This window comes from Alexandromys fortis, unplaced genomic scaffold, assembly GCF_014885135.2.
Source record: "Alexandromys fortis isolate MF-2015 unplaced genomic scaffold, M_Fortis_MF-2015_v1.1 scaffold_39, whole genome shotgun sequence".
In the NCBI taxonomy this organism is placed as follows: Eukaryota; Metazoa; Chordata; class Mammalia; order Rodentia; family Cricetidae; genus Alexandromys; species Alexandromys fortis.
This window is the reverse complement of record NW_026067918.1, coordinates 2,728,371-2,744,580: the sequence shown is the minus strand read 5'-3', so window position 1 is coordinate 2,744,580 and position 16,210 is coordinate 2,728,371. Positions and strand designations below refer to the sequence as shown.

The 16,210-nt window shown below is 43.0% G+C and overlaps 1 protein-coding gene across 1 annotated transcript in view; it reads left to right on the top strand.

Moving 5' to 3' along the window:
* The window catches only part of Chrna7 (cholinergic receptor nicotinic alpha 7 subunit), a 105,508-nt gene that overhangs the window by 76,549 nt on the left and 12,749 nt on the right, over positions 1 to 16,210 (top strand). The window contains exons 5-6 of the mRNA XM_050140018.1: positions 12,085 to 12,164; positions 15,165 to 15,332. Coding sequence (XP_049995975.1) covers positions 12,085 to 12,164; positions 15,165 to 15,332 — 248 coding nt within the window. The remainder of the gene's footprint in view (positions 1 to 12,084; positions 12,165 to 15,164; positions 15,333 to 16,210) is intronic.

The following is a 16,210-nucleotide window of genomic DNA, read 5'->3' as shown; positions in this document are numbered from 1 at the left end:
AATTCTTGGAGTTGTTTTGGTCTTCTTCTGTATCTGTGGCACTGCTCTCTGCAGATCATACTCTAGAATATGTGAGACAAATAGAAAAGTCTGGGGTGTTAGCCTGGTGTGATTCTTCCCGGCACAGAACGTTGTCTGCCGCTCTTCTGGGTTCCCTGCACCTTTCACGGTTGTCTCGCTTTTGTGTGTTACGTGCAGTTATTTGTCCGGCTTAGAATGATGCATAGGCCGTGCGGGCTGCCACAAGGAGACACCATAGCCTTTGTGTCTTTAAACAGTGCTAAGTGGTCCCTGCTACACAGGCAGCCCCTTCCTCCCGGTATCCATCAGAGAGGAGTGGGGAGAGGAAGGGAGAGGTGGGCGGGAACGCTTGCACATGCCCATGCATCCGCAGAAGGGCAGGTGGAGACTTGGGTTGGAGCCAGCTTTGTTCTCTCGCTGTTTGTATTTGACTGCCATTCCTGCCAACGAGATGGTTTCATCTAACCTAAAGAGTTCGTTACCATTTTAATCTTACAGCTCCCTTAGATTTTTTTTTCTTTTATCTTGTCATAGTGCTGCTGTTTTTCTGAAAGCATATACTTAGTTTATTTGGAACTTATTCAGATTAACATTGGTCAGTTTCTTTACTAAAAAGAAATACTTAAATATATGTACATATATATATGTATTATTATATATGGCCAGGTGTGGTGGCTCACAGCTCTAGTTCACACACCTAAACATAGATCAGTGATAGCCCAATGAAAGCTGTGTGTAGGCTATTTAACAAGACCATGTCTCAAAACAACAACAAAATAGACCAGTTACTTTCCAGTTAGTCACTGGCAAACCTCAGCATGAACTTTGTGCTTCAAATGGTTCAGGAAGATCTTAGTTTGCATGCATTGGTAGGGAGGTCAGGTTGGCCTAAGGCAACAGCAATGCCTGCAGGTAAATTTTACAGCAGTGAGTCTTGCATACATAATAATATTCATCATAGTATTGTCTTTCTAACTGGCCAAAATTTTCTTTTCTCCTCTTTCCCCTTGGGCTTAAAGCGGGTAGAGCACACTGGATCACGTGACTTGGGAATTGAAATTTATTTTTATCTCGTGAGCTCCTTCACATAGAATGCGGTGGGATAAGTGGGCTGCTGTGTTACAAGGAAGGTGAAAGCTATGAACAGGCTGGTGAGGTTAAGCCCAGCTCTTCCTCCCAAACTCCATTCTGGTTAATTCAATCAACAGTTGCCAGGCCCAAAGCTAAGTATCCACCAAGGCAGGAGGACAGCCTCTGCATCCTCTCCCACACCTGCTGAAGTGGGTGGAACCAAGGGGGCTGAGATCAAACAAAGCCTGCTCACTCGGAAGTGGGGATGGGGGAATTCCAATCTATAGCAAAGGAAGATGGGATGTAAGCTTGATGGTTTGGGGCTGTGCCGGAAGTGGGCTGTCTCCCGTGAGTTTGTAAAGGAAATGAGGTGCTATTCTTGATATTGACATCGCACAGACCGGCCTCAGTCCACTTACATCAGCATGACAAGTGGTGGGAGCTGAGGGGCTCTGAAGAACTTGGAGAGCAGTCCTTTGGGCTCATCACATGGGATGGTGTTCCACCATAGAATGGCCGGAATTACAGAAATACAGTTTTTATCCCAGTATGCTAGTCAGTCATCTGCATGTGCCCTGCTCCAACATAGGGGTAGTGAGGCAGCATTGGCGTCGTGGGCTCTTCCGACTAACAAATGGCTCAGGCTGCTGGGATACTGAGTCTGAGTGTGGTGCTCCTTGGGTGCCTGTACTGAGAGGCTCTGAGGGAGTCGCAGGCTGCACTCATTCCTCTCCTCCCTTTCTTACTCCACTAGGATGTGTCTGTGTCTCATAAACTTAACCTCCTCAGTTTTATTACGTTTCTAATTTGTGTTGGGGGGGGTACACATGTGTACACTCGTGTGCCAACATACATCACAGCACACATGTGGAGATCTGAGGACAAGTAGATGTTCCCTTCTTCTGCCATATGTATCCAAGATCAAACTTGGGTTTTCACATTTGGTAAAAAGTTAACTTTACCCTTTGAGCCAGCTTTGATGACTCCACACCCTCTGTGTATGTTACAAAAAAAAAAAAAGTTACACAGAAAGCACTGGGGATTTGGACAACTTTAAAAACTGCTGGAAATGAACTCTTTAAGTTATAATTACAAAATAAAGAATCAGATGGCTTTGGGTAAGCATTCACAAACACAGTGAAAGGGACGTAATTAAACACAATTAAGAGCTGGAAACACCAGAAAAGAGCTCCGTCGTCTTTAAAAAGCAAGAATCAAGTAAAACTAGTTGAAACGAGAAATAGCCATCAAATTAGAGAACTCCTTGTTGGCCTGGGATGCCAGGTGAGATGCCTTTGATGGAGCAGAAGCAATTTCCTGTCTGAGTCAGAGGGAAGTGGGAAGAATGGGAGGCAGCAGTGAAACTGATGTTGACAACAGCCGTCCCGGCATCTCTGCATCAGGTCCTCGCTGATGCTGCCCGTGTGCAGGTAGCCCTTGAGAGGCGACGCTGCTAATTGTGGATTAGGTAAACTGTGGGTCATTTCTGGAAGGCTGAGCTCTTATTAGAAGACACTGGGTTTCTAGACTTAGCCAGATCAGCAGGTATTTCCACATAGCCTGGCGAGCACTGTGTAGAACACTGGGGAAGGTCCGACTTTCGTACAGACAGAAAAGGGAGCATGTTCCCCAATGTATTAAGTCACATGGGGTGAGGCAGATGCTTTGGACAGTTCAGTGGAAAAGCCAAGCTAGTACAGACTTACATGGCATAAAAAGATATGGAAATGAACACTGAAATTGTTTATCTGTAATGGGCAGGTAGGGAGTCAAGCTCTTCTAATTAGACCACCCCCAGAAAGCTCAGTTTCCACATATGCCAACTGCCTGCAATCCACAAAGAGCTGCAGAATAGCTCAGGCAGGCAGCGCCTGGGTGGAAGCAGCCAATGCCAGCGTGTGCTGTGGGGGGAGGGGAGCACTCCACTGAACCAGTGCTTTCTGTACAGAGGACATGATTCACAAGAATTGCTGAGAATTTAATAATATCAGTCTAAAACAGAAATCCTCGGGTTCAGGAGATGGGAGTCTGGGGAGAGATGTGTAATAAGAAAGGGGCCAAAGAGATGCTGAGCAAATACAATGGGAAAGCCAAAGGAGGCTGTGGGAGAAGATAGAGAAAGAGATAACCGAATGAGGGAGGGTGGCAATTAGGCAGACCCGGAGCTTTTTAAATGCGGCAACAGGCGCCCCACACTATCGTGATACTTTTAAACATTAAAAGGAAATTATTGTCAACCTAGAATTCTGTCCATGCTTTGTACTGAGGGTAAATCTGGATGTCTCTAAGGAAACAAAGACTAAAAAAATTTACTATGCAGGATGCACAGTGACGTAAAAGAAGTGACCAGAAGAGAGATCTAGGAGTGTAGGAGTGAGGTGGGAGAAGAGTGAAAAAACTAAGTCATTTAAAAATTCAGGAAAATGGTGAGGGATTAGCTTAATATAAACAACATTGAACTTAAGAGATAATAAGGTAAAATCATATTAAAAACAAAGGGTGCAGGAGTAGATCAGAGATAGAATGTCTGCTTGGTATGTACTGTACAAGGCTGTGGGTTCAAGGTCAACGAAAAAGCATAGGTGGAATCAAAATGTTGGAAAAGAGTGGCGTGAGGGCCAGTGTTTATACAGTGTATGGTGTGCGGTGCTCATCCGGTGCCTGGAAGACCATAGAGACGCCAACTTTAGTAACAGACACAATTTAAAAATAATTCACAGCAGAAATGCGGGAGTTGTATATTTATCCACCATAGAGGAAGTAAAAGGGGAAGGAACAAGGAAAATGCAGGAGGCTAGGAAAAGGAGGAAATACAGTGAGTGAAAAGGAATAGTAGAAACAGCCTGTCACAGCTAATCATTTAAAACTACATGGATTAGTCTGCTGGTTACAAACAAAAACAAAGTAACAACGATAAACAAAACAAAACAGAAACCTGTCAGCAAACACTAAAGAGGAAAAATCCATTAATAGTAAGAACTAAGCCACATACATGTGAGGGTGAAAGCAAAAGCAGAAACTACAAAAAGCAAGTATCCAAAGAAGTCTATTCCCCAGCAGACACTGTAAAACTTGTTAATAAGTTCGCTTCCCATGCGGATATGTAGAAGTATGTATCTTCCAATACTCACATTAGAAATGGCTTAAAGCGAAAATTCATGACTTAAATACCATTCTCAAGAAAGCATCGATAGTTTTAAGAGAAAAAGAAGAAATAATAAAGACTAGAAATTCATTAAATAAGAAAATAGAATACACATCTCCAATATTGATTTTTGAAAAGACCTGATAGACACGCCCTGGGGAATGATTTCAAAAGTCAAGAAGGTGGTTGCATGTGGTTACTAGTGTCCGAGTTTGTTGCTGATCTGAATGAACGGTTGCATTGTTTTGTAGGTGCAAGTTTTCTACTCCTTTGGGGAGACTCCAGAAGTCAATTGTTAGATTTGTTGATAAAAGTATGTTTAGTTGGATAAGAAACTGCCAAACTCTTCCGAAGCAGCTTACTATTCTGTGTTCCCAGCAGCAATGGGGAGTGGGTGGGGGTGTCTTTTCTAGTCCACATCCTTACCAACATTTGCTGTTGTCATCCTGGATTTTGGCCGTTATAGGTATGTAATGGTGTCTGGTTTAATTTGTATTTCCCAGATTCTACTGTAAGGAACATTTTTCATATGCTCCTTGTTATATTTCTCTCGGGTGACATGTCTGTTAAACTATCTGGCCCATCTTTTCAGTGGGTTTCTTTCCACATTGTTGAATTTTAAGTGTTCTCTGTATGGCTTGGTAACTTGTTCTATCCAGATGGCTCTTTCACAGATATTGTTTTTCAGACTGACTTGTGTTTTCATCAATCTGCTTTTTAAAAAAAAATACAGAATACAGGAAAATTCCCCCCCAGTAAAAGACTTACAAACATAAATGCTTAAATTTTAATTAAAATGTTTCCCTACTAAATCTGTTGGAGATAAGAGCTTGCTAACGGTCCAAGCTTTCTTCAAATTCCCGATAGGTCTTCAAGTCCAAATCCTGGGATTATAGGCATATACCATGCCTAAATCTCTTAGCTATTGGTGATCTCATTATGCCTAATTTACAAATCAAACTTCAATAAAAGTAGGTGTATACATAAAAACACACATCGTAGTTGGTGCCATCGGCTGTTTCGTGTATCCACAGGAGAGCTATGAAAATTCTCCTTGAGAAGTCAGTAACTATGGTATGTGAAACAAAATAAAACTGTTACTTGCCATCATGTAAATAAATTTTAAATGAAACCACATAATTTTAAATGAGAAAGCATAGAAGCCTGGAAAAGAAGAAAGTACATGGTTCATTAACTGTATTTTCCTAGGAAGTCTATCCACACAAAATATATTAGATAGAGGATATAGTTCTTTTGTTGTTGTTGTTGTTGTTGTTGTTGTTACTTTTTGTTTTTACCCTTTGGGGCTCACCAACCAGCTCCCAAATCAATTCATGGAGTCTTTTTCTTACTTATGAATGACTGACCTTAGCTTGACTTGTTTCTGGCCAGTTTTTCTAACTTAAAGTATCCCGTTTCTCTTTATGGTTTGCTTCTGGGTTTTTTATCTTTCTTCATTCTGTATTTCTTTCCTTCCTATTCTGTGTCTGACTGGGTATCTGGCCCCTGGAATCCTCCTCTCCTCCTGTTCTCGCTCCTTCTTCTCTTCGTGTTCTGTTTATTCTCTCTGCCCACCAACCCTGTCTGTTTCTCTCTCCTGGTTAGCTATTGGCCATTCAGTTCTTTCTTAGGCCAGTCATGTGTTTAGACAGGCAAAGTAACACAGCTTTACAGAATTAAAGAAAGAATGGAACATAAAAGAATGCAACACATCTTTTCATCGTTAAACAAATATTCCACAGTACAAATGAGTGTAACATATCTTAAACTAAAGTTCCACAACAAAGAGGGGGCAATGAAAACATAGAATATATTTACATTCTCTTACAACAGACACTTAGAAAATGTAACATGCCAGTTTTCATGGCCAGCATCTGTAGGTGTTAAACACCATCAGTGCACACTGAAAAAGAGCCTCCTAAATGTCTAATTCCATCCGTGTGTGCATGGGAAACACAATGCCAGGAAGACAGCAAATTTTCTCAAACAAAATTCAATGTTTTTACAGCTAAAGTCCCAACAGGATCTTTATGTGATCGGACAGATAGATCCTGCAATTTATTATGTGGAGCCAAAGCTCAAATAGGTAAGAGAATTCTAAAGAGAAAGAACCTGTTTGAGGGGCTTGACCTGCTGTGTGTCAACACTTTCCTTGTGCTAATGATGTTCAGCTGGATCTAGAAATGGGGAGGTGTTGTGGTCGCTGGGTAGCATTCATCACCCTGTGTTACTGGGAGCATTTTTGGAGCCTTCGATGTTAAATTCAGCTGTAATTATTACAGAAACATGCATAGTATGATATTGAATGTAATATGTAATTGGGAAAAAAGGATACTCCAAAGATAAGTTTCATCCTTTCTACTTAAGGAATGAAACAGAATATTAGGGGGGATATAAATGTAAAAATATCTCTGGAATGAAATAAATGATGTGTCCATTGTCTGCCATAGCTTCTTCATTCGAATGTTGTATGTAAGGCTGGGGGAGCAGCCACCTCCACTCATTTAACCGGAATTCCCAAACGGTACAACTCTTATTATTTTTAAACTTCATGTTGTATATTAAGTTATTCCCCCTGCCTAGCTGTTACTTTGTAGCCTCTGACCTATATCACCCTCCCATTTCCTTCTCTCCTGAAATCCCTCTGCCCTTTGCAGCCACAGTTTTGTTTTATTCTCTTTCTTGAGTGCTCTATTCTGGAAGTTCCCTACCTGTGTTTCAGTCATACTTCCTTAGATCTCTGGTAGGTAAAAATAAGGTTACCACCTTATATAATTTTCAAATAATTTTGGTCATGGGATGTGATAGACTTCATGGATAGCTGATTGAAGACTCTTCACACTTAGAAAAAAAGCAGAACTAAAGCAAAAATTTATGCAAGGTATTTAGGTATAGACACAGTATGTAAAAATCATTGAATACGCATCATCTGGTTTTTCTCTAGACCTGTTTTACATCATGAAAGCCCAGCTTTATACTTTACCTTGTTAATGGTAACTATTTTTTGTCTTTCTTAATAAATTTGAAATCAATGGTGCCTTAAATCCACTGTGTTCTGAATGCCTTCTTTTGCGGTGTGTGTGTGTGTGTTTTTTGTGGGGGGGGGGGGTTTAGATAAATCATACTTTAATCTCCTTTTTTGGTACTCAGAACTCAGAGAAAATGGTCTGATTTCTCATGAGACCTCATTTATGTGGAGTCATCCTTAACTCACACGGTGGGTTTTGCTCATATTTATCTGTATACCCTGTACACAGAGGACAGTACATCTGGATGCCTTTTAAAATTCTTCCTTTGTTCCTACACACTTGCCTCCTTGATGTTGGTCTGACTGAGCCTCCTAGAGATTAGCTACTTCATTGCTTATCTCAGCTGAGTGATTTCTCCTCTATGGGTGCCACGGTCACTTCTCACCTTCTCGGCACAGGACTGGTCCCTCGTGCTCTTCAGTGGATGTCAGCGCTATAGAGAGAGCTGAAGTGACCAGGACAAGATTTTCTCTGAGTGCAGAAGCATGTACTCTGTCGGAGCTCAGGAGGTGTGCAGAAGGGAAACCCTTAAATCCTGTCCTCTGTTGTCTAGCTGAGTTCTGCAGATTCTTTCTTATGCTTTTACAACATTTCTGAAAGCAGAATGTGGTATTGTATTGTCTCCCTCAGTTTGTAACCAAGACCTTTCTCCTGAATAACTTCTTGGGAGACAGACTTACACACTGTATGGTTCAGTTTCCCAAAGCCTCCATGTCCCAGTTTACCCCAGGTATGTAATGCAATTATGTCCCCTTCCAGGGACATGGATTCCTCATTTTTACCTACAGAGCTCTGCCCAACCCACCTGACCATCTCAAAGACAGAGAACCCTAATCTGAATATTTGATTTAATTTCCCCCATTGTCCTTTATTGGGTAGAGATGGGAATGGAGGTCAGAACTCTCCTTCTACCACGTACAGGTTCTTGTCCTGCTTGCCTGGTGGAGAGTTGAGGCAGCCCGGAAAGGCAGCTCTTGATGGGTCTATGACGACGGATCTGATGTCCCCAAGAACTATGCATCTTCCAGTCACTGAAAGAAAAACTTAAGATAGCCCCAAAAGCAGAGGAAAGAGGGAAGTGGAGTCCTGTAGACTGCCCTCCAGTATTTTCAGCATTCATAGCCTTGAGCCTGGAGACTACTGCACAGCGGTTGCTGTGTTCTGATATCTGTCGGGCAGCTCTGCTGGCACAGGGCTGGGCCATGTGGCCACCTGTACTGATTCAGAGACACTGAGGTCCATGACTGGCCTTACACACCTGAGTTTCTGAGGAGAGCTATTTTTAGGCTTCGTGCTTTGCATCAGGCCCCTTCTCTTTTCAAACCTGCCTTTTATCTAGACGTAATGTGCAGAGCAGGTAAGTGGTAGCGGCACAAATCCATTGCACAAGTTTACTTTTGTATTATTTATTGATAAAATAACCTTGCCTGGAACAGAACTGTGAAACTGCCACCCTGAATACAAGGGTCTGTTTGGATGGCAGCTGCAGTGTTACAGTCCAGTCCATTTCAATGCTCTGTTTGGATGAACAATATTCACAAGCCATGGAGTCACCCGGGTTTGCCGTTGCTAATGGCAACAGCGTTTTATCTTGTGTGTAGCCCATTTCTCTTGTGGTCTTGAGAACTCTTCAATTAAATTTATCTAAACACTTGAAGGGGAAGCTTTTAGGAACTGCTTTTTTTGTTTTCATAATTGAATCATGGATCTTACAGACGTTCATGGTGGTATTTATTATTAATATAAAAATCAAATGTCATATGAAAACGCTCGGCTTCAGTGAGCACCTCACAATTTCTGTGGATGTTATGGATCACCAACCTTGGGAGGAACACAGGTTCACTGTGAGAAATTGTAAGTACATATGTGTACTTCTTTAAAGGGCAATGCCAGTCAGGCTGAAGTCTTACGTGGTGACTTGTGTAAGAGATTCAAATGTGTGTGTATTCAGGGGAAGAAAAAAGGAAAATCTGCTACACTTTTCACTCAGAAAGGAGGAAGATGAGCCACATGAATACACCGGTTATCTTTGAAGTGCAAAAACTTCAGATCCTGTCATTTGAGTGTGGGATGATTTTTATATCCATTTTCATAAACCACAAAAAGAAAACGTTTTCTGAGGTCGCAAAGAGCCTCCCCAGAATCTCAGGGTTCCAGAGAACTAGTTTGAAAGTCACAGTACTATCCTGGATCATTGTGGAAGCCACTGAAAGGTAAAGATGTAGCCAAGAGTACTTGTAACTTTTGTCTCCCCATACGAGCTGGGTGTGAGAACGTAGATGTTTGTTACAGTTTCAGCCCATCCATGATGAATTGCTTCCCTCCCTCCCCTTAAACTTCATTGTATTTTTGTTTTGTATCTGAATCTTTTTTGTTTTGTTTTGTTTGTTTTGTTTTTTTCGAGACAGGGTTTCTCTGTGGCTTTGGAGCCTGTCCTGGCACTAGCTCTGTAGACCAGGCTGGCCTCGAACTCACAGAGATCCGCCTGCCTCTGCCTCCCGAGTGCTGGGATTAGAATCTTGACATCCTTGTATGTTTTCCCCTTTGAGTTACTTTCTTTTATTTTTTCATTGATGGAAGAAGGAGAAAGAGGAGGAGAAGAGGAGGAGGAAGGGGAAGAAGAAAGAGAAGAAGGAGGAGAAGGAGAAGAAGAAGAAATAGGAGATTCTTTGAGTACACTGTACAGAGAACAGTGGGCCTGACAGGAACAGAAGAACTGCCTCTCATGAGATTTTTAAAATGTGCTTTAATTGGGTCCATGATGTTGGCCAGGTGTGGTGCACAGCTGCGGTCTCAGCACTTGCGAACTGAGGCAGGAGGATTCAGAGTTTGTGGCTAGGCTAGACTGCAACAGCAAAACACTGCCTTCAAACAAAATGGGATAAAATAAAAAAAAAATCTGTGTTCCTAAACACTTTCTTCTGTCTGATTCTTGCCAACCCGAGTGCCTCTCTCCAGATTGGCCTCAGATTTTCTAGCCATCAGTATCGCATGATATAGTGACTCTGTTCTCCCATCCCAGTTGAGTATAAAACTCTTATCTTTCTGTCTATCCGTCCATCCATCCATCTCAGTTTTTACCCGAATTTTTCTAAAGTTGCTCAGTGACAGGTGTGTGGGACTCTAACTCTCTGTGGCCTTCATGTTCATGTAAATACGTCTCTCTTCTTTCACAACTGAATGGTTTCCTTCTGCTTAGAAAATTCCTATGTGTCCTTCCTTCTTCGGCAGCTTGTTCCCTCCTACTCTGTCTATTGTCTTCCAGTGGAGTTCCTGCCAATGGTGTGGGCTCTACTGGCCTTGTCCTTTGTGGCATGCGTCAGTTTTGTTCTTGATCTCCCTGGCGCTTACCAGTGGAACCTCCCACTATTTGTTGAAAATTACTTCATCAGCCACAGTTTTGCATTGTTTTTAAATGTTTTAAAATTTTTACGCATGATTCTGTGGTTCCCAGGGAAGATGGATCATTAAAAACAAATGTAAAACTATGTGACATTTTCTTGACTGTTGATTGATATGTGAGGGCCCAGCCCACTGAACTATATACTACCTGTACTGGCTAGTTTTATGTCAACTAAAAAGGAGCTGGTTTTCAGAGAGGAGGAAGCCTCATCTGAGAAAATGCCTCCATAAGATCAGGCTGTAGGCATTTTCTTAATTAGTGACTGATGGGGAGAGAGCCCAGCCAATTGTGGATGGTCCATCCCTGGGCTAGTGGTTAAAGGTTCTGTTTGAAAGCAGTCTGAGCAAGTCAAGTAGAGTAAGCCAGTAGGCAGCCCTCCTCTATGGCATCCAAATCAGGGACCTCCAGGTCCCTGCTGTGAATGAGTTCCTGCCCTCACTACTTTTGTTGATGAGTTGTTACATGGAACTGTGAGTGAAATAAACACTTCCCCGTGTTGCTTTGTGTTACGGTGTTTCGTCACAGCAATAGTAACCTTAAGGCAAGTGTTTGTATAAGAAAGCAAGCTGAGCAAACCATTTGGAATAAGCCAGGAAGCAGCATTACTTTGTGGTCTCCACTACAGTCCCTGCCTCTAGATTCCTGCTTTGGCTTCCATTGTTGATAGTCTGTAACCTACAAACCAACCCTTTCCTGCCTACATTGCTGTTGGACACCCTTTAAACTATTCGGCTTACTGTAGATTATGTAGTGTGCGCCATGTTTCCAGCTTTTCTGAGCTGTCACCCATTCTGGGGTAGACTTTGATGGTGCAAATATTTTGAGTCGTCTCTGCCCCTGTAAGCAACCCCTAACCAATATTCCTGTGATTAGCCGCCCATAAAACTTAACTGGTTCATCAAGTTGGACTTTGGAGGTATCCTTACTTAAGTGTGCCCTTGGTCCCTTGTCTGGGATGAGTAGATATCTATTCATGTTTCCTCTGGGATAATGTCACACAGTGGCAAGGAGGCCTGACTGGGGGAGAAAGGAAAAAGCTGGCTGAGAGAAGTGGGAGTCCTTGGGTTTATTCTCTCTGATCTGGACTGTGCATGGGATACATTGTTACTGCCTTGACTTTTCTGGAACCTAGAGCTGTAAGCCAAAGAGACCTTTATTTTTTAAGCTTCTTTAATCGTAGCAACAGAAAGAAAATCAGGACATCACATGTCATATGAAATGGGAGTGGCCATTGGTACCTCCCTGAGAGGACTTCCAGGTAAGTCACGTTGACTCTCCCAGGCAGGTGTGGGGTTGTCCAGCTACAAACAGGAAACCTTCAAAAAGCTTTCTGACCCATAGGCACGACAATCTAAGAACGGTAAGAAACCCACTGCCTAGAGACTCTGGCTCATGAGTCCTTTTCCTGTTTCTAGTGCTGATGAGCGCTTTGATGCCACATTCCACACCAATGTCTTGGTGAATGCATCTGGGCATTGCCAGTACCTTCCTCCAGGTAAGATATACTCCCCTGGTTTCCATCCAGTGAGAAAATTTAAGCAAGTATGTGCATCGGTCCTAAGGACTGGTGTCCCGAGGACTGGTGTCCCGAGGACTGTCCTCCTGAGGGGAGGACTGTTGTGCCGAGGACTTCCCTCCTGAGGGGAGGACTGCTGTCCCGAGGACTGTCCTCCTGAGGTGAGGACTGCTGTCCCGAGGACTGTCTTCCTGAGGGGAGGACTGGTGTGCTGAGGACTTCCCTCCTGAGGGGAGGACTGGTGTCCCGAGGACTGTCTTCCTGAGGGGAGGACTGGTGTGACGAGGACTGTCTTCCTGAGGGGAGGACTGGTGTGCCGAGGACTGTCTTCCTGAGGGGAGGACTGGTGTCCCGAGGACTGTCCTCCTGAGGGGAGGACTGGTGTGCCGAGGACTGTCCTACTGAGGGGAGGACTGGTGTGCTGAGGATTGTCCTACTGAGGGGAGGACTGTCTCCATGTTGGTTAACCACCTATCCCTTCCCATTGGAGGTCTCGCATTTCTCTTATCTCACTCTGGGTATCGTCTCTGAAGTTAAGATCACATTTCAGAGGTCTTTGCCGAGGTCTATCTTCTGTTCTTATTCATGTTAATTCACAGTTTACTCTCCTTTGTTGAGTAATTTCCCATCCTTCTTTTGGGCCATAAACATGATAGGCAGGCCTTTTCCCCTTCATCTCTCCCCAGTTGGCACAGGAAGTTGGCAGGTGCTTCAGTGCTGGGAAGATGATGAGCATTCGGTGCTCATGAAGTTAAGATTGCTCACAAGTTAGATGCAAGACCCAGGGCTTTCCAAGGAGCACCCTCTGGTGACCTGTTCCTCAACTGATTTCTTTTCTTGTTCTTAACCTCCTGGTGGTAAATGGTTTCATGGGGTTAATCTGTTTCCCTGCCCTTTGAGGCACATTCAAGGTGTGTTCTAGTATATGAGTATCAATTCTTTTTTATTTAATTATTTAGAAGCTTCATTAACATATTTTCAAGAATTAAATATTCCTCACGGAAACTGTTTATCACATATCTGGAACCCACTGCTTACACTGTTGTGACTACACTCAGAACATACTTACACACTCCTAACGTATGCGCCCGTTGAATATATATTAGCTTCTCGTCACACGCACACACACACAACACACGCACACACACACACACACGCACTCTTCTCTAGCTCCTCATCTCACAGCACATGGTGAAGCTGGCTTTGCCTATTGTTTACAATGCTCCTCCGCTTAGCAGATGATAAGAATTCTGTAGACAGGATCTTTGTTTGCTCACCTTACCATCCATCACTTCTCAACTGCGGGTGGCTGTGTCAATAAATGGATGAATAAGTGGTTGGATCCAGCAGAGACATAGCCCTCTCACTGATGTTCATATCGATTAGAGAACTGTTGCTTGTCAGGCTTTCTGTCTTAAGTCATCTGCTTGCCTGCTCCAGCCCTTCCTCCACGCTGCAGGTACCTTATAGAGAGGGCTCTGTGATGCCTTCCAGCACACTTTCAGTAAAGAAGTGGGTGGTTGTGAGCCACCATGTGAGTGCTGGGAATTGAACCTGGGATCTCTGGAAAAGTAGCCTGTGTTCTTAACCACTGGACCATCTCTCCACCCACTTTCTGTGTTTATTTTTAAGAGGCAGATGGAAGTAGAATTTGCATATTATACATTTAAAGACTCTTAACTCCATGGGTTTTAGTAAATTTTCAGAGGGTTGCTACAATTGAATTTTAGAATGTCCCCATTATCCCTTACCTGTTGACAGTTAACTGATCTTGCTGCAAGCCTCAGGCAACCAGTGAATCTTTTCTGTCTCCTTCTTGGGTCTTGTCATAGAAATGGAATCAAATACAGTTTTCTAACTGTGTTTGGATTAGGAGAAATTCAGTCCACAAATGGTAAGGGAATGCCAGTGGTGACTTTCAGGTTCCTGTGGGCATGTGATATATGTGTGTGTATATGTATATGTATGTATGTGTATATATACATGCATATATACACATACAGACATATATACACATACAGACATATATACACACACCTACCTACATATATATACACACACATACGTACATACACACACATATGCACAACAGTGTTGCTGTTGAATTTTGAGCTTCTACATACTAAGTAGGCACTCTACCACCGAGAAAGGGAGTCCCTAGCTGCCTTTATACCTTTTTATTTTGAGATATCACTAAGTTGCCTGGGATAGCCTTGAACTTGTCACCCCCTGCATTGACTCCCTAAGTATCTGGGAATGTAAGGCACATTTAAAGGACCGCCAAGGGACAGTTTGTGTTTTCTCAGCATGGGTGTGTAGTAGAGTGTACAAGTGTAAAACTCTTCAGTTCCCTCCTTTGTTCAGTCTTTAGTTCAGCAAAGAATGTGAAGTATGTTTTTGCGCATCCAAACCCTCTCTCTCTAATTTTGCACCTTATCCCATTGCTATGAAAATTGTACAGGTTAGAGTTACACTTTATATATATTTTCAGATAACTAACTGTTTATTTTACACACACATACACACACACACACACACACACACACACACCAGCCTCTCCCTGTCTCTTTCCACTTCTCTCTCTAACTCCTTCACCATTTTTTATCAGCTTCTCTGAGATTTCTTGCACCCTTTCTTTTTCTCATGTTGCTTAGACTCAGAATGTGCTCCTGGCAAATGAAGTTATAATTAATTATTTGCACTAAGTTTCCTGAGAAAAGCCTTCCATAACAAAGGCTATCGTTGTGCTTTAATTTTAAAAACAGTGACATTTTGGCTGAGCTTCTCTAGGGGTTTTTCCTAAAGGAAAATGGGGCAGGGAGGGGAAAGCACCTTGACTTGCTCTAATTAGGTCCTAGCAAGAGTTCAGTGTGTGTCGGGGTTGGGGGTGCGGGGTAGGCTGCAGGAACTATGGTGTGTTCTGAGCCTGTTTCTCTTACCGCCGTTTCAATCTTCTGGTCATTTCCCATGCTCACATAGGCATATTCAAGAGCTCCTGCTATATTGATGTGCGCTGGTTCCCTTTTGATGTGCAGCAGTGCAAGCTGAAGTTTGGGTCCTGGTCCTATGGAGGGTGGTCCCTGGACCTGCAGATGCAGGAGGCAGATATCAGCAGCTACATTCCCAATGGAGAATGGGATCTCATGGGTAAGGCTAGCACAAAACAAAGACCTTATGTCCCAGAAGAGAGATGCCTTCCACCTGTGTGAACTGAAAGACTTGGGAATTTTTCTGCTTTTCCTTTCGCTGGCTACACTCGACAGCCTTCTCCATCACGTCCTGAGAGCTCCAGAATGGGCAGCGGAAGCCAGTTAGCGAGCGCAGCAAGCAGCCATGGCAGAGCCTGTTAAACCAGCACTGCTAGAGTAGACTTTGTGGGGTCCATTCTAGTCCTCTAGCATGGTTGAGCTGCACAGTGAAGTTGATGGTGCCGATGAAGACCATCACAAGTGGGGGTTCAGTCAGAAGTACAAACAGCAGTGTTAGGGCAGAGAACAACATTCCACTTTGGGAGACACAATTCAACTAGACACTAAGCCAGTCCTCTGCTGAGAGGGGAATGGGCATTAGATTGTAAAGCAAAAGGCGCATATGACAGTTTAGCACAGTGTGTGAGTCAGGTAGTTTGAAAATGGTCTACATCGGGGTGGTTGTAAATTTCCTAAGTCCGTTGGCCTGTATAGGCCAGGGATCAAACTGGTCACTCTAGCATTCTTAATTTTTGGAAGGTAATGTGAGATTCTGAGAAACTGTTCCTTTCAGTACACACACTTCTTGACATGATGCCTGCATAGCGATTTATGCTCTGTCAGCAAATCTCTAAGGCTTAGAAAAATAGTTTGGATTTTTTTCCTCTCTGTAGACATTTTGGCTTTTATTTTATACCTATATATTGCATCATTTTAAATCCAAACCAATATTATTATGAGTCACTTACCCTCAGGTATATGTTTGGAAAAGGGCCATGCAGTTTTATTGTGTGAAGGCCATAGAATGCATTTACACTGTACACAGTAAGCCAGCTA